At 47.7% G+C, this 23,105-nt stretch overlaps 1 protein-coding gene across 2 annotated transcripts in view; it reads right to left on the bottom strand.

Annotated features, from left to right (window-relative positions):
- Smox (spermine oxidase) overlaps positions 1–23,105 on the bottom strand; it is a 39,996-nt gene that overhangs the window by 658 nt on the left and 16,233 nt on the right. The window contains exons 2-7 of one of the 2 annotated variants that reach the window (XM_070006838.1): positions 13,380–13,613; positions 8,627–8,853; positions 4,468–4,641; positions 3,504–4,245; positions 2,046–2,206; positions 230–319 (exon numbers count right to left, since the gene is read on the bottom strand). In XM_070006838.1, coding sequence (XP_069862939.1) covers positions 230–319; positions 2,046–2,206; positions 3,504–4,245; positions 4,468–4,641; positions 8,627–8,853; positions 13,380–13,587 — 1,602 coding nt within the window. In that variant the 5' untranslated portion in view covers positions 13,588–13,613. The remainder of the gene's footprint in view (positions 1–229; positions 320–2,045; positions 2,207–3,503; positions 4,246–4,467; positions 4,642–8,626; positions 8,854–13,379; positions 13,614–23,105) is intronic. The other variant, XM_070006837.1, reaches the window with a different exon arrangement.

The following is a 23,105-nucleotide window of genomic DNA, read 5'->3' on the forward strand; positions in this document are numbered from 1 at the left end:
TTTTTTTCTTCAGCTGTTATAAGCCCTGATTCTGTCACAGGTATGTCTCATAAGAGTAAATTCAGGGCCAGTGGCTAATGTCCCTAAGTCTTGATTTTCTCCATTTGCCAAATGAGTTGATATCACCTAATTCAAGGATGGTTATAAGGACTAAGTGAAATCATGTCCAGGCACTCAGAATCTGGAAGAACACTGGCACTCAATAGAGTTAGGTGGTAAGTTAACAAACCTTTATGGAGCCCCTACTAGGTTCCAAGGACTGTTCTGGGCACTTGGATGATAAAAGGTGACCAACCTGCTGCTTTGTGGAGTTTCCATGCTGGTGGGAAAGCCAGACATGAAACCCAGTTACTAAACAATGCCATATGTGATGTGATTGGTGTTTGGGCAAGGTGCTAAACACCTAGTAAAGGCACAGTGTCTGGGGATCCCACAAGCTTCCCAGAGGACAAGACTTCAGACAGGTTTTCAGAAGCTGTTGGGTAAGAGAATATTCAGACAGAAGGAAAGGTAGGGGCCAAAATAGACCACACTGGGGAAAGTGTCAGTTTTAGTATAGCCAGGGATCAACCTCAAGAAAGCACACTGTGTATGTAAGGTGCAGGCACAGTACAAGTTCTTGCATTTCAGGCTTGCATGTGGACTTTATCTCCTTGCCTTTGAAATGCATGTGTCAAGACATTCCTAATGGAATGAAGAATTTCTAATCCAGGTCCAAGGTGGCCTAGGCCTTTGTACTTCCAAAAAGCATCCTGGGTGAGGCTGTATCCCCACCAACAAGAAACTCACAGGGGTTATTAAACAGAAGGGAGGTGTATGTGACAGAGCCTAAGCTGCCTACTCTTACACTTACCTTCTCTACTTCTCAGTAAGAAAGCTCTGGTTTTTAACTGAGTTCAATGTCATTAAAAAAAAAAAAAAAAAAAAAAAAAAAAAAAAAAAAAAAAAAAAAAAAGATGTTGACTTTCCATCAACAAGGTGTGATCACGTGACTAAGCTATGGCCAATAAGTTTCAAAGGCATTGTTGCTTAAGAGACCAGTGTCTCAGCTCCAAGGATTCCCTTGTTTTTCCCATCTGCTTTTCTTCCTCCTTCTAGCCTAAGATGAAGATAGAAGATCCAGAGCCTCTCCTGCTTTCTTGGACCACAAAGTAATCCTTAAAGATGGAAGCCAGATGCTAACGATACCAGATCCTGGCACCACATTTCCTTTCCCCTGATGGAAATAAATGCTATCATGTTTAAACTACAACTGTTTTGGTTTGCTTTGCTGTTTGTTACATGCATTTGTTCTCAGGAAGGACTAGTAACAAGAAGTTTGCTTTTGGGGGAAGATGGGCATGCCATCTTTCTCCCTCTGAGCACAGCCTTAGACTGACTTCTTTTGTGAATTACTTCAAAGAATTGCTTCAAACACAACCTTGTTGGGCTTCTGACATATACTCTATGTGTATGATTGGTAGGAGAAACTCAAAATCCACTTTATAGGAGCAAAAACACATGTTGCTCTCAGGTTTATTCATTTTTTAGTATACAGTGGACCTAATTTTGGAAAGAGCAATATTCTCAATTTCATGTTCTAAAGCACACTGGGAAAAGATGTCCATCGGATCCATGCTGCTCCACAGAACATTCTAGTACACTAGAAGTGCTCTACAGCTTACTCCAGTAGTCATCTGCCACAAGACCCTTAAATTGTAACTAGTGCAACTAAGGAATTCAATTTTTAATAGAGTAATTTAAATTCCAATGAAGCAATTAATGAGAATTAAAATAAATGCTACCATACTGGCCAGCAGGGCCTGGAATGGTTCAGTTTGCATAATCCCAAGAAGATACTGAAAGTTCCTATGTGAATACACTTTATCCTTCCAGATGTTAAGTGCTCATCTTGTTTTCCCTTCCATGAGAAACGCTACTCCATAGCTGTCACTTCAGCACCTCTGACTGAACACGACCCTACTCCTCCTCACCCTGGAGCAGTGACACTTAAAATACTCATAGAGCCCTTCCAGGCCCCCCCCTCACTGAGCACCCCCACTCACCGCTGTCTTGGAGCTCTCTGTGTAGGGCAAGGGCTTGGCCAGCTTCTCCACATCAGCCCCACTTGAGCCCACCTGCGTGTATGAATAAGAACCTCGGAAATAGGGGTTGCTGCCCCAGGCTGAGCGCAGGATTCGCCGAGGTTTTGGAATATTGGGGTTCCCTGTTGGGGAATCAGAAGTGCCAAAGGTAATCCCAGCTATTTGGGAGGTGGTGATCAGAAAGGCTGCAGTTCAAGGCTGGCCAGGGGGAAAAAGTTAGTGAGACCCCCTTATCATTATCAACTAAATAAGATAGTGGGGGAGGGGTTATTGTAGTCATAGAGAAGGCCACATGAGAATCTCAGTCTGAAGCTATCCCAGGGAAGAAAGAAGGGCCGGGGGAGAGAGAGAGACTCTATCTGAAAGATAACTAAACAACAATGGCTAGAGACAGCTCAAATGTTATAGCATCTGCTAAACAAGTATAAGGCCTTGAGTCCAAACCCCAATACTGTTAGAAAATTTAAAAAAAGAATCCACAAGGATGAAAAATAAGAACAGCTACATACATTCCAGAATGGGCCCCAAGACCCATGCCAGGGGTAGACATGGAAAATGAAGGAGGAGGGCGAGTCAGGGGCTCAGGCTGTGTACCCACTCATTTGCTTGGTAATCCCCTGCAAAACAACTTATTCTCTCAAGGCCTTAATTTTCTTATCTTAAAAATAATTACACAGTAGCTCCATGTCAGAATGCTTGCCTAGCACATGTGAAACCTGGGATGTAATCCTCAACACTGGGGGGGGGGGGGAAATCACAGATAAATGTTTCCCCTTCTAAAGTCACCAGGCCTTGTAAAGCTGAAGAGTGGATGGAAAACATAGTCCCAGCTACACAGGGGCCTGAGATCTGAGAATCCCAGCTTGAAAGCCAGACTGGGCACTGAAGTCCATGAGATGCATCTCTGAGGAACCACCAAAAAGACATTATTGGAGGTTTGACTCAAGGGGTAGAGTGCCAGCCTTGAAAGGAAAAAAAGCTAGGGGACAGCACCCGGGCCCTGAGTTTAAGCCCCAGTCCTCGCACGCGCGCGCGCACACACACACACACACACACACACACACACAACTATCCATCTCTTTATCAAGGCAGTTTGACAACTGGTGGTGAAACCTAGGTGTTTTCTTGTTTGTTTGTTTGTTTTGCTTTGTTTTTAGGGTTGTTTCTTTGTTTTTACCATCCGTCTTTAAAACAGGAATCGAGACCTGGAGCCCAGCGTGCGCAGTATTTCAAGCTTCTAACTAGGAACACCTCTCTGTACTTTAGGAGCCAGAGGCCAAGCAGGGGGGCCCTGCAGTGGCTCTCCCGCTGGGCACAGCTCTTTCCGGGTCAGTCTGCAGAGAGAGGGAAGTACCACCCCCACCCCGGGGGTGAGACAGGGGCCGGGCGAGGCGCGGGCAAGGCAGGCACAGGACACACCTGTGAACTGACGAAGCATCTCCGTACAGATCTCGGCCACCGCCTCGTCGTCACACTTCTCCATGACCAGGGCCTCCTCCCCGCAGATCCAGCCACTCAGCACGTGGCCGTAGCGCTCGGGCGGGTACAGGACATCGAACCCGCAGATCTTGCGGTACCAGAGCTCAGGTGGGTAGGTGAGGGTGCGGCTCTCCGCCTCGTCCTCCCACACAAACTGTAGGCTGTTGCATTCGGGACCCCAGAAAGGTTCCTCGAACTCAAGGAAGATCTTGTCGGTGGTGCCGATGCCCAGGCGATGGATGGCAGCCACCTTCTCTGTGGGCAGGCTGGGCTGGAACAGGCTGGTGTACTGCCTCTTGAGGACGCCCAGGGACACCGTCACGATCACATGGTCTGCCGGGATCACCTCGCAGTCCTCGCACTCCACGGCCACCGGCCACCCCTCCCCCTGGGGGCCCTCTCCGCGCTGGCCGCCCTCCCCACTGTAGTGATTGTGGTCTCCCTTCCGGCGGGGCTCAATCTCAGGGCCCCGGGAATGGGCCGAGGCCTGGTCCCAGTGGATGCACCGGACCGGCTTGCCCAGCTGGATGACGTTGGCGGGGATGCCCTCCGCCAGCAGCTCCACCACCCGCATGAAGCCCGAGGGGATGATGTGGTGGGCGCCCGGAATCTCTGTCCACTCCCCGAAGGCGCTCAGGGACACCTCGTCTATGCTGTGTGAACTGCTCTCGCAGCTCTCCACCTGTGGGGAGGACCGGGGGACAAGTCAGCTGATGCCAGGGCCAAGGACAGGCAAGGAATGAGACCTCTGAAGAGTTCAGCCCCAAACTCCCATTACCCCCCCCCCACTTCCTACACACACACACACACACACACACACACACACACACACACACATACACATACACACACACACACACACCAGTATCCGTTTTCTTCTCGCTGTCCTCAACAAAGAAGATACCTTCAAGTACTGCTGGATCATGGCGAGTTTCAGGCGCTTGGTAGCCTCCGGATCATCAGGGTCATCCCTGATTCGATTTCGCACCTCTTCCCGGGTGAACACTCCCACGCTATTCTCACTCTCAGCATTGACTGGTTTACCATGCCGGAAGAATTCCTGGGTCAAGTTATAGACCTGCCAGAGAGACCTCAGGAGACTAAAAACACAATACTTCATCCCGCCCACCCACCTCAAAAGTCACCAGTTCCCAGATAGCTCCTGGATGTTCTGAGCCCTTGGGCTGGGGAGCCTGCTCCTCACACAATCAGCAAGGAAAGCAAGAAGGGCTCAAGGCTCTCATCCTGGGCCCTTGCTTAGAGCAGACACCTGGTGCCGCTTCAGTCTGCAGGAAAGGAACCTGAGCTGTGCACAGTTTGACAAGAGGCTGTGTCCCACTAGAACAGACCACCTACCCACAGCCACCTTTCCCCAAAACAATGTGTACAACCATTCCCCTCTTCCCCCTGCTCTTCTGTCCCCCTCTCAGAGATGTCTGCTCTGCTCTACTCTCCCCCAAAAGGGGAGTCTACAGCTACAGCCTGGCTAGTGTTTGGGGGAAGAAGAAGCAAAGAAGCCCTGAGATCTGACTCTTTATAGACACCTCCCTGCTCAGCTTCACACAAAGCGCCCCTTCATTTCAGGCCTCACACTCAGGTAAGAAGGAGGGGTTGTGGAAGGGGGGCGATAACACAGTCTGGTCCAGACTGCAGTAGGCCAAGAAGTAGAAAGCAGTTTGCAGGCTCATTTCAGCCAGAGCTCCAACCCCCACCCCATCTACTAATAATGGTAATTGGGCTGGGATGTAGCTCAGGGGCAAAGTGTTTGCCTAGCAAGTGCATATCCTGGGTTCAATCCTCAGTACCAAAAAAAGAAAAGGCAATAAATATTGGTAACTGGTTCATTCTGTTTCATCTTCCTGTCTGGTATATAACCCAGCCAAACACTGGACATGTGTCTCACTCCTGGTGTAGACCTCAGTATTCACACAACATGCATTTTTGGTGGTGACTCCCTCCTGCAACAGGTTATAATGGTGAGCATGAAAGACAGAGTTCCTAGTCCCTGCCTATATGCAAAGTGAGGAGACACTCCATGACAGCTGTTTCTACAGTACAGGCTATAATGGAAAGAACCCAGAGCTGTGAGATCAACCCGAACAACCTTGGATAGCTGAGCAGTCAGAAGACAATGAGAGAGGGAGATTTTATATATATATATATATTTTTTTTTTTTTCAGGAAACAGCATAGTCAAAAATATGAGAGAGAAAGAGGCACAGAGACAGAAACGGGCAGAGATGAATTCAGGAAACTAGAAGTGACTTAGTCTTGTTATTGGAGATAGCAAGGAAAAAGTTGTAAAGAATGACTCTAGAAAAGCAGGCAGAGGCTGGGGGCAAAAAGGACTAAGTCGTATCAAGGACTCTAGACTTTATCCAAGGCCCTGGCTTCCCAGCTTCCCAGAAAGGTTAGAAGCAGGAAGGTGGCATGCCTATCTCTCTCTCTCTCTCTCTCTCTCTCTCTCTCTCTCTCTCTCTCTCTCTCTCTCTCTCTCTCTCTCTCTCTCACACACACACACACACACACACACACACACACACACACACACAACACAGAGATGCTGCCATTCTCAAGACAGTAAAAAACTAAGAAGTCATGGCCAATGATCTATGACAGAGATGATATGTCTTCCTTCCTAACATGAATTTAGATTTGACCATCACATGTTCATGGGAAGAACGTTGTGTGCTAGACTGTGGCCCCAGGATAGCTTCTATGGTAACACAGAACAGGAAAGTCTAAGCCTGCTGATGTCACCCCTCCCCACCTCCACTGTTCCACCCCAGGGAAAGGCCTGCATCTAAGATGGAAGCATGAATTAAGCATGCCTCTGCAGTCTAAATTATATGGAAGAAAATGGTTTAAATTGTTCGTTTGTTCTCCTTACAGTCACGAGATGTTGGATGTTTGGCCTTAACTGAAGTCCTCAGCAAATTCCTCAGGCACAGGACCATGGCCAACCAATCAGGCTCTCCACCCATCTCTTCCTCCTCCCTAGCTTTTGCTCTACAGTGAAAAGCAACATGGTAGCCAGTCCTAAGCTCATGTGGGCTGGAGGCCAAAACTCTCAGCTAAGGAATAATAAATGCAGTCATGGCTGACTGAGACAGCCTTAACTGAATATAGATTTGTTATATGGTACAGTCTCCTCCCCTAGGGGAAATGACATCTTCCTAGTGTGACTTACAGAAAGCGGGGCAGAAAATGAAACTACACACACACACACACACACACACACACACACACACACATAATATATTCATACAAATGGCTCTTCAAAGCCATTATCTTTGGAGGCTACACATTTATTATGAGACTGCTCTTGAATGGTCTCATAATTGATTTCCAGTATTGGTTAAAGAAATCTTGACAAGAAGGAAATCCTGACTTCAAGCTAACTCCTCCTCTTTCAGTCTCAAAGCATCACCACCTTATCTGTCCTGCTTGGCTTTCAAAAATCAAGCTAACCAGCAGAAATGGATGATAGATCTACTTTTAAGAAACTTTAAAGAATAAGTCATGGACCTTTAGAGTCATTCTCAAGAAGCATCCATTCATAAATAACTCAAAATAGCTTGGGAGTCAGGGTATAGACCAGGCAGGTCTGCTTTAAAGAATACTAGTTCCAGGAAGTGGCACTGTGTGCTCAAGCAGTAGAGCACTCGCCTTGAGCTAAAGAGCACAGGGACAGCGCCCAAGCCCAGAGTTCAAGCCCCATGACTGAAAAAAAAAGAGAAAAAAAAAAGAATACTAGTTCCTATCTGATCACTAATAATTCTACCTCTTCACCCATGAGTTGAAACACACAATATCATGGAACTGTACACAACATACCTTGTGAGGACATACACACAAAAAATACTAAACACCTGTCTTTCATAGTTCAAGGACTGCCCGAAAGCAAGAGATTAGAAAATGTATAATAGCTGCCTGCTGGTCTGTCCACTGACCTGGAGTAAAGAGTCATTACACTACAAGTGACAGGCTATTGGAAATCAAGGTCTACACATTACCTTGCTTGTTCAGTGCAGTTCACAGCACCACTGAAAGATACTAAAAATATTAACAATTTTTAAAAAGCATAAACAACTGAAAGATATATGACATTGCTACTTCCAACACTAGACTGAGATACTAGCCAGTGCAACAAAGTAAGAAAAATAAATAAGTTTAGGCTATGTATCCAATATAGTAACACCTAGACACTTGTAGCAATTTGAAATTATTATTCAGTTCCTTATTTGTAGCTCAAAAAGCTACAAATAGCTAGTAACTGCCAAACAGGATGGTGAGGGTCTGAATCATCTTCATCATTGAAAACAAAAAATGTTCTACTGAATAATGCTGATGGTCTAAGGATTAGAAAAGAAAAAGACAAAACACTCACTGTTTTTGTACAGAACTAAACACAAAAAACTCTAAAATTATCAGAATATAAATTAACATATCAACAGATTTATTGGAATTAAAATAATCTACTAAAGGAATTTAAGAAATACATACAAATCAGCTTTATTGGTATATACCAGAACAATTAGAAAATAAAGTTACAAAAATATTATTCAGCTGTGCACTCCAGCTATGCAGGAGGCTGAGATCCAAGGATCAAGGTTCAAAGCCAGCCCAGGCAGAAAAGTCCCAATGAGATTCTTATCTCCAATTAACCACCCAAAAACCAGAAGTGGAGCTGTGGCTCAAAATGGTAGAACACTAGCCTTAAGCAAAAGAGCTCAGGGACAGTGCCTAGGCCCTGAGTTCAAGCCCCACAACCATCTATATATAAATAAAATCATTAAAAAAGCATAGCAATAACAATTGCTATGTTAGTTACCTAGTAATAAATCAAACAAAGGATGTCCTAGGCATTTTGGGGAAAATATGTAATCACAGATTTCAGTAATGTCTTGCTTAGTAACACCTCTCCATTCATTATGTTCATTTCATTCTGAAACTGTCCAGTTTTTCCAAAGGCAGGGCCCTGGGAATGTGCAGACATGACCAGAATCTTAGAAGACCCCAGACAGGTCTCCCAAAACTTCCCATGCCAAACTCATCCCTCACCTCGTCGTATAAATCGCTGAATTCCTCAACCACGTCCTTGGGGATCCTGTGGCCATGGTTGGTAAGGTAACAGACCACACCATTCTTGGAGTAGAGGCTGATGCGGCCCACACTGCGTTCTCCATCTGTTGTCTCTTCCAAGAGGCCATTGGCTTCTGCTAGATGATATATAGGATTCCCATGGGAGCCATGGATCCAGGTGGCTCCCAGTTCAAAGGTGGCACGTCCTGATGGTGACAACAACAGGCCCTTTAGAGGGGCAGGGACTTCTTCAGAAAGAGCCAGAATACTGCCTCCCCCTTTTTCCTCCAACAGGATCCTCCTACTCCCCATTACAGGCAGAAACCAGCTTAGATGGCCCTTATGGAAACTAAACAAAATCATGAGGAAAAAGCTCAAGACATTCAAGCACTGAGAAGCATCAACTAGAATGACTTTAGGATGTGCCCTAGAGTTCGCCTTACTGGACCAATTAGAAGGTTCTCGGTTTCCAGTCCCACCTTCTTCCAAGGGAACATTTGATACCAGAGACCTTCCCCTGCCTCCTCACTTGGGAAGAACATGGTTGGGGGGAGAGGGAGGGCCCCTGGGCTACAGCAGTCCCAGCCAAGCACCTAGGTCTTCTCTGGCCTTACTCCAACTCCTCAACACCCACATGGCTCCCATCCGAGCTCTTTTCTCAGGTAGAAAATGGTCCATCCCAATACCATCTAGGGAAGGAGGGTAGCAAGCATTTTCCTGTTTGGCTGATTCCTTCCCAAAGCTGTTGAAACAGATCTCATGGTAATGTTAAACCATCTGATCCTTCCATACCAAGGGCAGAACTCTGAGTCTGTCCAGGGCAGAAGAACATTCCTGGGTCCAAGCTGGGATAGGCCAGAGAATTGCTTCACTCTCTCCACCCCCTTCTAAGACATCATCAGATCTCTGTCTCTGTGCTGAGCTGCAGTTGCCTCTTCTATTTTTCTATTGTTGTGCTGGTCCTGGGGCTTGAACTCAGGGCCTGGGTAATTTTTTTTTTTTTTTTTTTTTTTTTTGCTCAAGGCTAGCACTCTACCATTTGAGCCAAAGTTTCACTTCCAGCTTTTTGGTGGTCAACTGGAGAGAATCTTACACAGACTGTTCTTTCAAGGGTAGCTTTGAACCATGACCCTCAGATCTTTGCCTTCTGTGTAGCTAGGGATACAGGCATGAGCCACTAGAGCCCAGCTAGTGGCTATAAGAACTGTGATATATTCATTTCCTTCCTTGCATGTTGGAACAATGCAAGGAAAAGAGAGAAGAACATTTATGTTGGTGCTTTATTTTGGTTTTGAAGGCCTAGTTCAAGATATGGGTGGTAAATTTGTTGTCAACATGGCCCCAATAATCCTTCCTATCCCTGTACACTTGCCCCTTGGCAACATGACTTTGCATTAAGTTCCATCAGGAGGTAGAGTCTAGGTCCTTGGATCTGGGATGTATTTGTGAGTAGCTCTGACTAGTAAAATGTGGTAAAATTGACATTTGTGACTTCAGAAGCCAGGGCCCAGAGGACTTTCTGACTTCCATTTTCATCATCTCTCTGACAAACAAACCAGGGAAAGAGGCCAAGACTCATCCTGCTGAAGACATATCTTCCACTAAAAGCCTATACCCATGACCAGAAATGAGGATGAGGCCATGTTACACATCCTACCAATCCAGTGAAGCCTCCAGACAACCCAGCCTCATTGGAAGAGCCAAAGTTAGACCCGCAAAAGAACCACCTACCTGAGTCCTACCTCACTCTTGGCCCACATAATCTGAGCAAATAAAAAGCTATTTTATATGGCTACATTTAAGGTTGGTTTGTTATACAGCAATAGCTATCTGATACATTCTAACAAATAGCAGTATTTTCCTTCCTCCCCCTCCCCTCCAAGAACTGAACATGTACTTCTCTTTTGTATGCTTTCCCTTTCTTAGGTTTCTTCTAATTAAACTGCCAGTTGCTTAAAATAGCCTTGCAGGAATGTATGTTCCAAAAACAAGAGGAAAAAAAACAACCGCATCCCATAGCCAGCAAGACAGAATTTCCTTTTCTTGAAGAGGCAGAAAAGTACAGGCCTCTTTTCTCTAGGAAAAGTTGGCAAACTGAAGGGCACCAAAAAGCTAAGAGGCTAGTTTTCTACCTGTAGGTGGCCACTTGTGGCATTAAATTATTAGCCATCTAGAGCTTCACATCTGGTGCTTCCCCAAGTATTTGGTACTTTGAGCTTCCGACAGGAGCAGAAGAGGATCAGCATTCTAAGGAAAGAAATTAACCCTTCCTAAAGTATAGTTAAGAGTTCCAAGACACACACACATTGGGAAGTCCTGCCACAGGACACAATTCCTGCCGCAGGACACAATGCCCACCTTCAGGTGCTGAACAAAAGGAGAAAGAGGCCAGCACCCACTGGTGGCCCATACCTGTAATCCTAGCTACCCAGAAAGCTGTGATCTGAGGATTGAAGTTCAAAGCCAGCCCAGGCAGGAAAGTCTGAGAGACTCTTATTTCCAATTAAACAGCAAAAAGCCAGCAGTGGAAGTGTGACTCAAGTGGTAAAGTGTCAGCCTTAAGTGAAAAAGCTAAGGGACAACAACCAGGCCCTGAATTCAAGCCCAGTACTAGCACGCATGCACACGTGTGCGCACACGCTTGCACACACACGAGCGCGCGCACACACACACACACACACACACACATGGAAGAGACAAGGTGAGAAGTTCAAGGTCAGGAACAAAGCCATCTCTATCTCCAGGTTTGCCAGGAAGTGGGAGGCCCAGAACAAGGCCCCAACTAAGGCTGTTTCCTGTCATCTCTGTTCCTCTACCCCTGTCACCCTCACCGTATCTCTACATCCACTGGGTAGCAGGCACCATCTCCCTGCCAGCCTCACAGGCAAGTATCCTCAAAGCCTCTGGCCTTCAACCTCTGCTCTCGCTAGCTACTATCCCATGCTGTGGCCCATCTAGCTGCAGCTGGACTTTCAGGCCCACACAGCACAAGCACATGCACTATAGCATGACAAGCCCTCTCCTCTCTGGAAGAGGAACACCTTCATCTTCCTCATCCTCATCATCCCACAGGTACTGTCCTCTCTTTGTGTCTACTCAACTCCCAGCACCACAGAGTTCCACCAGGGCTCCCTCCTCCCACCCAGCCTCCCGTAGCCCCTCCTCAACCCCAGCCCACCCTCAACCCCAGCCTTGTCCCATCATGTCTCTGCATGGCATGTCTCAGCAGTCAGCTACCTCCGACAGGGCCATCTGTCTTCCTGTCTACTGTTTCTATACCACACCGGAAGACCTCATCAAGACTGGAAAATCCTCCATGGAATGGCTCTTCCTTGAGGTTCCCAAGCAGCCAATCAGTGTTAGCAAAGAGCACTTTGAATGGCACTTTCACTCTCCTCTGCCAGCAGACACTCCAGAGTGTGTGCCAAGCTCAGCTCCAGGCTAGCTCCAAGGGAAGACTCAACGTGACCAACATTTCTTCAAGAGAATGGAGAGTCCCCATGTATCCTCAATGTCTGCTGGTTTTTTCCTTGACCACTTACTTCTCTGAGCAAGTGGCACATATAAGAGCCTTGGAGGATCTATGTTACCTACTCCAGGCCTCCATGGGTGGTATTACTCAGTCATCTGTGTGTGTGTGTGTGTGTGTGTGTGTGTGTGTGTGTGTGTGTGTGTGTGTGTGTGTGTGTGTGTGTGTGTGTGTGTGTGTGTGTGTGTGTAAGTGGGGCTCAAACTCAGGGCCTCATAAGCTTACTTAGCTTTTTCACTCAAGGCTAGTAGTCTACTACTTGAGCCACTTAGAGCACTTTTTTTTTTGGTTGGTCATCATGTTTGAGCTCAGGTCCTGGGTGCTGTCTCTGAGATTTTCTGCTCAAGGCTAGCACTCTACTACTTTGAGACACAGCTCCACCTCCAGTTTTATGATGGTTAACTGGAGATAAAAGTCTCACATACTTTCCTGCCTGGGCTGGCTTCAAACTGTGATCCTCAGATCTCAGCCTCCTGAGTAGCTAGGATTACAGGTATGTTCCCCTAATACCCATCTTCACTTTTAGTTCTTTGCTGGCTAATTAGAAATAAAGAATCTCATGAAATTCCCTGCTGAGGCTAGCTTTGAATGTTGCTCCTCAGATCACAGCTTCCTGAGTAGCTAAGATTACAGGTGTGAGCCACCAGGGCTCAGATCACTGAGTCATCTTCCTGGCTCTAAGTCACCCAACTCCTCATTGGTCAGAACCCCACCAACTGGGATGCCCTGACCTCTGGCTACAGTTCAAGCAATAACCCCTCTCCTCAGGACTTCTGTCACAATCTACACATCCCAGGTGTAAGTTTCTTGCCTAGCTGCTTTCTTCATTAAAATAGATGGATCTTCACAGCCAATCCCAAGACCCACAAGGAGGCTCCAAATCCCTTTCTACCTCTTGAACTTAAGTTCCTATTGCCCTAGGGCTAGCTCTTAGGTCACAATATGCTAATTCACATTCAAAAGTTAATAACTCATAAGAACATACTCTTCTTGTGACACAGCAGTGGCCCACAATGCCAAGGGACCTGGTTTGGGGATGCCTTCTCCCATAAATATTATGCCACCAAGCCAGCATCCTCAATTAAAAAGGTCAGAATCCCACATGCCTAGCTCAGAGGATTGCTGCAAGGGGCAAAGGAAACTTCTAGAAAATGTCCATACAGAAGTGACCTAGGAAGGTAGCTGGGCGAGGGTAACACTCACCAAGTTTCACGCTCTGCACGCGGCCTCCGATGTGGCTAGAAGCCTCAAGCACAGTGACATCTGTGAAGCCCTGCTCCAGAAGTGCTTTGGCCGCGGCCAGGCCAGCCAAGCCAGCGCCAATCACCACCACACGAGGCTGTCCCCTTCTCCGCAGGCCACGACTGAGAGAGTCATCCGCACTGTCCACACTGGATTCACAACTTTGCATGCCGTCCCCACTCACCTCCTAAGAACCTGTGAGGAGAGGGGGGTATCATGGATCACCTGCCCCAAGGGAACACTTATTACAACTCCTCCTCCTTCCTCCTCCAGGGCCAACACCCTTGAGCCCCCTCCAGAAGATGCAGGAAGGGAGAGACAAGAAGGCAAAGGGAGGTGGGAAGGGGAGCAAAAAGAAAGGAGAGAGGGAGAAAGGGAGAAAAGAGGGGAGGGAGGGGAGAAAGGATGTATCTTTGGTCCCCACAAGTAGGCAGAAGATGGAACCCATGCAATCCACCTGCCTCACCTTTAGATCTGTTGGGCACCAGCTCGTCCCAAAATAGAGACAAAAGGTGGCTAGTAAGATGACCAGGAAGGTCAAAGTCAGTGGACAAAAATGACCTTGATGTTGCTGATCCCGGACTGCATCAGCCCTGAGTGGCTGCTATGGTCCAGTATATGCCAGCTTCAGAACACTCATTCTTACCCCAGGACATTTGTACCTACCCCCAAAATACCTGCACACACCCACTCAAGACTCTGCTCTCCTTCCCTGTCTGGCTCTTCCCTGGAACTCTCCTTTCGGTTCCCTTGTCCTCTTTTTCTTCTCCTCTGGCTTTCTGTTGATCTTTCACAGCCTCAATGAAGTAGCAATTTGGTGGGAAGGATAAAGTTCCACCCTCCCCCACCCCAGAAAGTGCCACGAAGCTGATGTCCAACAAGCCTCTGCTATTCTGGGTAGCTTGTTTCCCCCCCACACACACACCCAGCCACCCAGCCCCTCATTCACCACAAAGCAGCAAGGAGCCCAGGAAACACTGGACCGTAAGGACCCACGGCACCAGAGGCCAGACATGAAATTGACAGTTATACAATGCCAGCTTGCTCAGAGACGCCAGACTGGGAGAGCTGATGCTAGAGCCAAAGGGGTGCCTGGCTCTGGCCTCATAGCTAGAAGACGCTGCCTCTGCATTCCCAAAGTGATCGGGAGGATTTGGAGATGTCTAGGAACCATCCTGTGGGGGTCTCTGATCTCATTTCTGTTCCTTTCCTGGCCCAAGCAACTTAAGACAATTCTTTTGCTGAGATCTGAGTAGCAGAAGGTATGAAATCTTAACAGTACCCAAGAACTCAAGCAAGGGAACAAATACAGGTGGACCAAAAACTGCTGGACAACAGCCAGGGGGACAAAGAGAAACCTGTCACCTGCACCTAAGAGCTAAGCATGACTTTCCCAGGATGTGACAGAACACACCTGAGAACATGCCCAAGAGAATGGTGCCATATTCCACCAAATAGACACACTGAAGAATATTCCTAGTAGTTCTATTCACTATACTGCCCCCTCCCAAACAGAAACAATGCAATGATCCAAATTAAAGTATGTGTATTGTATTCAGGCAGTGGAATATTCTTGACCAATAAGTAGAACTAAACTGCTAATGCTTTCAACAGCATCGATTTACCTCTAAGCCATGATATGGAGCAAGAGTCAGAGACTAAAGACTGTATGGCTCCATTTACATGAAGTCAGAGGTCATGCAGGGAGATCAGGAGGGAGCTCTCTGCAGTGAGGAAATAGGTATCTTGATGGTAATGGTGGTTAGACAATGTACTTAAACACTTACTGATTTGTACATTTAAGATCTATGCAATTCCATGGGGATCTGGTGGTTCACACCTGAAATCTTGGGTACTCTAGAAGCTGAGGTCTGAGAATTGCAGTTCTAAGGCAACCAAGACAGAAAAGTCGATGATACTCTTATCTTCCAGTTAACCAGCAAAAGGCCAGAAGTGGAGTTATGACTAAATAGTAAAGCACCAATGTTGAGAGAGAGGGAGAAAGAGAGAGAGAGGGAAAGAGAGAGAGGGAGAGAAGTCAAGTAAGAGTGTGAGGCCCTCAATTCAAGCTCTAGTACTAATACAACAAAACATAACAAAAAAGATTTGTGCAATTCATCTACTTCAATACCAAGAAACGTATGCCTTCCTTGCAATCCATCTATTCATAAATGCAATCCTGGAACAGTGCCTTTCCACTCCGCTCACAACAGGGCTGACCATGGAGGTGGGTATTCATTTTCCCTGGGACACTGTCCTCTAATAGCAATTCATCATAGGTCTCACAGGAGTACTCAGGCTCAGAAGCTGCTCCTGGCACCTCACCCACCTATCCCACTCCTCCCCGCAATGACTGGGCATTAATGCCCAGCACCCTCCGACTTTGGACTGAGCCTTTCCCTAGAAGGCCAGAAGGTGGCGCCTGGGACCCTGAATACCTCCTAAACAGTGTCTCAGATGGGGGGAGTGGAGAGGGTATTCCAGTTTTCCCAGTGGATGAGGCCACAGGTGGGATGAGCCTTTCCAGAGCCCTTCTCATCCATCTCCCCCATCCCACCCCTATCCCAAGATGCTAGCTCCGATTTCCTCCCAAGAGCACACAAGTCAGAGCTGGCTGGAGTCCTTCTTCCTTCCCCTTCCCTCCCCTCTTCCCTCGCCCAGGTTCTTCCTGCAGACTAAATTTAGAGGTGAGGATGTGGCCGCCCGCACGCCTCACAGTGGCAGGCAGTGACGGGGAGGCTGGGTCAGCGATGATGCCACCGGATATGTGCCAGCCAAGCACCGACGCTGCCTCAGGTTTGTAAATACACGCGGCGGAGGGCCTGTGCCAGCTGTGATGACGCTGCCCTGTCACCCCAAGCTAGCCCCACCCCTGACAACTTCATCTCTGGGCTGGAGACCTATGCGTGCAATCACATCTTGAAAAGTTGCTGTAGGGTGCAGGATGTAATAAGAACTCAACTAGAATCCTGCTTTTCACAGAAGACCCCAGGATTCCCAGGGCACCACCTCCAAAAAGCATGGTACTAAATGAGGGAGCTGTGGACAGAGTAAGATGGCTTGCTGCTTGCTAGCTACCTGACAAGGCCTCCCCTGAGTAGGGCGAGTTTGTCCTCATCACCCCATGGGACAGACGATCAGTATGTTTCAGAGTCTCATGCAAGAAATGTCATTTTCCACTGCCTTTGGAAGAGGGTTCTGGGATGAACTATGGGAAATATTGAGGGTACTCTGGTTTGGAGATAAAGGCAGAAAGAGTCTCCAGCTCCTAACACCAGGATTTGAAGTTAAATGCGCATCACATGTGGGCTGTCAGCTGGAAGTGTCCCGGGTAATTAGGAGCCACGTGGGTCCCCTGCACCCAAAACTCACACAGCTAACCGGACCCTCCATAGGACTGGTCACAAGCTAGCATTCATCAGTTCCCAGTACTCCCAAGAAGCTAGAGGAACTCACACACAGTCCAGTAGAGAGTAGAGAGGGGTTGTCCCAATTGCCCCCTTATCAATCCAGTTCATACAACCTGGGGTACAACAGAAAAGAGAGAGAAGAAATAGCCAGAACCACCTGCCTGGGGAACTTGGGGCGCTCTGTTATTTCCAACAAGGGGGCTAGTCTGTGCCATCTTTTTCCTTTTTGGCTTTTGTTGTTACTGTTGTTTGAGAGGGTTGTTGTTTCTTTTTTTTATGAGGAAACTGCCTTATTAAGAATCTTTTAAATAGTCCTCAGTGTCTGACAGTCCTTTTCTCGCCTTGGGGAAATAAATAAATAAATAACCATCCCTCCTTGATCTGTATGCACAAGAGAAACAGGACACCCTGTACTTTTTGCCCAGATAAAGGAGAGAAGAAAGAAGTACTGGCTCAGGCAGGCGGGGAGGGGAGAGGGGGGAAGAAGGGGTGCAGAGGGAGGCCCAGGGCAATACACTTGCCTTGTTGCTCCGGCTCCCATGGCAAAATGGGGGTGGGAGCCTGGGGCTTCCTGCCCAGTGTCTGTGCCAGGCTTTCCTATGTCCCCAAGCAGGCCAAGCTCTACAGCAGCTTCAAGAAATTAGGCCAGCCAGAGCATGAGTTTCCTTCACCCCATTTAGAAACCCCACTGCCTTCACCACCACTTTCCTGGCCCAGGCGCCATGGTCTCCCCCTGCTGGCCTGGGCCAGTACCAATACAACTAGATAAAATATGGATAAATACGGGCTAGGAGGCTGAAGCAGGAAGATCTTAAGTTCAAGTCCAGCCTCTGCTACATAGTAAGATCATATTTAAAATTGTTTTCAAAAAATTGTTTTTTAAAGAGAGCCAGGCACCAGTGGTTCACACCTGTAATCCTAGCTACTCAGAAGGCTGAAATCTGATGATCCAGATTCAAAGTCAGCCCCAGCAGGTAAGTCCATGAGACTTTCATCTCCAATTAATCACCAAAAAGCCAGAAGTGAAGGCATGGTTCAAGAGGTAGAGGGTCAATCTTGAGCAAAAAGCTAAGGAATAGCACCTAGACCCTGAGTTCAAAACCCAATATGGTGTGCACACACACATACACACATGCACACACAAATTATACATACAAACATAAAAGAATAAAATACAAACTGTACAAAAATGACAGCTGTGTGCTGATGGCTCATGCCTGTAATCCTAGCTACACAGTGGTCTAAAATTTGAGGATAACATGTAGATGCCAGCCCAGGCAGAAAAGTCCATAAGACTCTTATGTCTAATTGACCATCAAAAAGTTGGAAGTAGAGGTGTGACTCAAGAAACAGAGTGCCAGCCTTGAGCAAAATAGGAGACCAGGTGTAACTAGGGTGGGCAATGTTAACTGTCTCTTTCTCTAATATCATTTTGTCACCCTCAGAATTTCCCTCCCCCAACAGGTGTCTCCTAAGGACCAAATGCTGGAGACATGTTTCAGTCCTAGTCGCTAACACCCAACCCTGCAGAACCCCTCCTGAAAATGTCCAGAAATAAAGAAGGGCCCCACATATCTTACACCCATCACTGGACAGAACACCAGCATGTTGCTCAAAGACTCAAAGCTGGAAGTACCCCTATTGTCCCCGTCACACCTACAGCCTGAATCACAGTCACCTTCACCACTCCTGCCAGTCAGAGAGGCTACTCCTGGGTTTGATACCATACAAGTATCCCTGTTGGGGGTGCTGTGATTGTGTGCTTGTGCAACTTCAGGGCTGTATGGCTAGAACCAGGCCTGTCCCATTACTGTTTCCCAAAGCAACAGTCAGCTTGAACTGAGTCTCTCACATTGCTTAAGCATTGCCACAGCGCTGTGGGGAGGGGGAGCAGCCTACAGTTACCACTCGGCACAGATTCCAGACTGGACTTGTGATGCCTCCCCAGGTGAGCAATGATGCCATGAGTCACAGCAGGAGGGTCAAGGGCCCAGCTAGGTGCGGGTACCCCTTTTTCCACTTCAACATTTCATTTGCATATCTATGCAAAAAAATGCCAAGAGCTCACCCTCCAGGTGCCTACAAGCCTTGCCCTGAAAGACACAAAATTCTGGACCCTCCGAACATGGATCACTCCCAAGAGCAACTGTGGCCAGGTCACCTCACAATGAAAAGAACCCAAGACAACTAGTCTTCCTGCTCTCCTCACTGCCCTTGGAGTCCAGAACTACCCTAAGATACTTCAAAATTGGCCAACCAGCCGTCTTTTCCTTTAAACCCTGTATTTGCTCAGGGAAGAGCTGTCCAGAATTTCAGGGTGCCCTAGAAAGCAGGAGACACATCACTTGTGCCTTCCCCAAGCCAGCTCTGGGGACTTCATGCCTCCCCTCCTCCCTCAACTAATGGATCAGTGCCTTCAGATCCCGCTCCCTCATTAAGGATCCCAACAGGAGGGGAGGGAGAGGAAGTTGAGGGCGCTGCTCAGGGGAACATCTTTGGACTGTTCTGCAGGTCTGAAGAGGGATTTGGATTCCCGAGGCCCCCCAGACAATGCAATTATTCTTCCAATGTAAAAAACACCCAGAAATCCCAGACCAGCTGCATTGCACAGTAGCTCACACAAAGGGGCTCTGTGTCTCACACAAGGCTCCACCTCCCTTCCACCCCAGGGCGGGGCCAGGCCCCAAAGCTTCCCAGCCAGACCCTCCCCAGCCTCCTCACCCAAGCCAGCGGGATGTAAAAGGTGCAGATTTGCTGAACCAGGAGGGGCTAGCTGTGGTGGGACAGCATGGCGGGAAAGGTGGGGGGGGACTGGAAGCTTGGGGGGACAGGGCAGGAAACAGGAGAACAAGAGAAAGAACGCACAGCTCTGCTAAGTAGCTGAGTTTCTTTCTTGCTTACTGGGTAACCCCTGGATCAATATGGGCCACTGGAAAGTTCCCCTTCCAATAAAAGAACCCCATTTGTGATTTGAGTTCAGAACTCAGACTGAATCTTAGCCCTATACTGGATCTTGACCTTGACACCATCAGATATCCACAACCTGTGTTTGACTGAGTCCTCACCTACCACTGACTTGGTCTGAGCCCTCCAAACTTGACTCAACCTACCTAGCACTGAAGGAGAGAAGCCATCAGAGAAGGTGGCCATTAGCCAACTCCAAGTTCATGAGAGGGAAATAGTGTAGGTGCCTCATTCTACAGGCTTCCCTCACCAGTAGTATCCTTGGGTCCTCACAGGCCAACAGGGAAGGGTCCTGTCTTCCTGACTGACACCTGGGCTGATCTCTAAACACAACACCCTAAAAATGTAAAAAGTGCCTCGCAGCCCAACTTGAAAAGGCCTTGGAAGCCTGTGTGAGAAGGAGAGGGGTGTAGAGGCCTTCTTGGGAGTCCTGTGCTACAAGGACAGTGGCAGCCCTTGAGTCAGTAGGGGGAAGAGGGGACAGAATGAAACACACCGCTCCCATAGGCACTGGCAGGCAGGAGGGGGAGGCAAATTGGGACACATGAACACCATAACCCAGACTAGTTTCCTTGGACACTGCAGGCAGGACAGACCTGTGAACAATGCAGGTTAATTACTGCAGACCCTCACCCTAAAGGCATAAGCCTACCCAGTTTTTAACCTCCATGCAGGGAAAAGCCCATGAGATTTTCCTAACTGGAAGTCTAATGGGGGTGTGGAGAAGGGGTAATAAAACATTTAAAAAGAAACCAGATATTTGGTAAATAAGGTCTATGATCAGGGCTGTCTTTACTCAGAGAGGATTAGGGTGATTGTCCTCATCTCCTACACAGAAAAATTAATGTACAAGTGCTAATAGACTCTCTAAAGACACACTGAGAGCCAGTGCCTGGTGGTTCACACCTATAATCCTCTCGAGACTGAAATCTGAGTTCAAAGCCAGCCTGAGCAAACAAATCTGTGGGATTCTTAACTCCAATTAACCAACAAAAAGCTGGAACTGGAAGTATGACTCAAGTAGCAGAGTGCCAGCAGTGAGCTAGTCAAGTAAAAGCACAAAGCCCTGAGTTCAAGCTCTAGTACCTGCATGGACACACAGGAGGGAGGGAGGGTGGGAGGGAGGGAGGAGAGGGGGACTGATAACTGTCACCCTGAAACACTGATGGAGGTGACCAAAACAGTACCCAGACTACAGTTCACACATCCCCCCTCCCATAACCATATCTAACCCTAGTAGCTTCACCTATAGCTCTCATCTAGAGTGATCAAGGCTGGTCACTATTTCATCTCCTCTGAGCCTGTCCAAGTCTGAGCCAGCCAGCCAGCTCTCCTTCCATCCCCTCTCCAGGCGCAGTAGCCCTGTTCACACCCCATGCCCTGGTTTCCAGACTCTGTGTGCTTGGGTGCAGATGTCCTGGCTGTCAGGGAGTGTCTCCACAAACAGGATCCGCTGTGCCCTCCCAGATCTTCCAGAAACAGACAAGTTCCATGCCCTCTCAGCTCTCAGAGGTATAATGAGGTGACTCTGCCACTACTGGTTGGCCTCTAGATACAACTGCTCAGACAACCCTGCCACTGACCACCCGTGAGTCCACTAGATCTAAAAGATGGGACAATCACTACAATCCTCTCTGAGTAAAAACAGCCCTAGACTTTATTTACCAGATACACATGCCCCTACCCCAGCTCCCTTTTAGCATGAGCTCTATCTTAGGATGAGACCCTGTGACCTAGCTTTCCTCCTTCTGAGAAGAACCTGACACCTCAACCTTGAATTCTTCCCCAGGAAGACATTAACCATGAAGTATAAGAGAAACCACAGCTGGTCACTAGCCATGTGGTCACATTAGTCAAGACCGGCCTTGGTGACAACAAACAAAGCCACAGGCAACAGAGGACAATAGAAGATGGGGTTCATACTGCCTATTCCCCTAGAGAAAAGACCTAACAGGACTGAAACTCAGAGAGGAAAAAACCAGCCTCAAGACCAGAGTTCAAGCTCAAGTTCAAGAAGAGAAGTCCCTCTCTCCCTCTCTCCCTCTCCCCCCCCCTCTCTCTCTCTCTCACACACACACACACACACACACACACACACACTTACATTTCCCTTGGTAGCCAGACTGAATAGTCCTCTTCAGAAGGAACACCTTATTACACCATGGTTTTCATGTATGTCTAGGGGCTGAACACCAGCTCTAATACCAGTGGCTTGAATTTCTAACATTTACTAAATGGATGACTGGAGCTTCAGTTTCCTCATCAGCCAAATGGGTAGAGTGTGAAACGCATGCAAAAGTCTTTCCCAGAGCTGCATTAAGTAGCAGCAATGGTTCTATTTTCCCATAAGACCCTCATCTGCATGCTAGTATAAATTACCACAGGGAAGATTGAGCCAGATGACTAGATATGAGTGAGGAGTAAGTCCAGCCACTAGAGAAGCTACAGACCCTCCTTTCTGAGTGAATCTAGAACAGGACCATCCAGCCACCTGACTTCACAGAGACACTACTGTGGTCTGAGGGCAGCAAGGGGCAAGTGGAGGATTAGGAGAGAGGGGTCTGCCATATCCCAGTTGCTGAGGGGGGGGGGGTGCCAGAACCTACCAGTCAAGGGTTATGAGACCTAACTTGTGTGGTTGCTTCCAAGGTGACCTTCAATGATGCACTTGCCTCCTCGCACATGCCCTGTCCTGAGATAGCCTGAAATGCTCTGAGAACATTGCTGAAAAGATGGAATGGAACTTCTCAGACTATATTTGAGTTTTTGTTTGGGGATTTGGGTTTTATTGTGTGTGTATGTTGTTGTTGTTGTTGTTTGGGGGGGAGGGTGAAGTACTAGGCTTTGATTTCAGGTCCTTGTTCTTTCTGGGCAGGTACTCTTACCACTGAGACATGCCTCCAAGCCCAGATTTTGCTAGTTATTCTTTGAGATAAGATTTCATTTCCTGTCCAAGCACATGCCTAGACATCATCTATCTATGTTCAGCTTCTCCTCTAGCTAGGATAACAATGGTAACACTGTCTCCAGCGGTCCATTGAGGAGAGTTTTCAAGAACTTTTCTGTCCAGCTGGCTTCAACCTGTGATCCTCCCAAACTCAGCAGCCCAAGTAGCTAAGCTAATAGGTATGAGCCACTGGTGCCTGGCTAAGAATAGGATTTTAAAGATACTGTAGCTTCTCCGGCCTTGCTCTGCTAGAGAGCTCATTGTCAAGAAAGTCAGTCACCATGTCCTGAGGACACTGGAGGGATACCATGAAGAAACCACACAGCATGGAACCTCCGGCCCTCTACCAGAGACCAAACCATCTTG

This window comes from Dipodomys merriami, unplaced genomic scaffold (assembly GCF_024711535.1).
Source record: "Dipodomys merriami isolate MVZ:Mamm:240054 unplaced genomic scaffold, mDipMer1.0.p SCAF_7, whole genome shotgun sequence".
Classification (NCBI taxonomy): Eukaryota; Metazoa; Chordata; class Mammalia; order Rodentia; family Heteromyidae; genus Dipodomys; species Dipodomys merriami.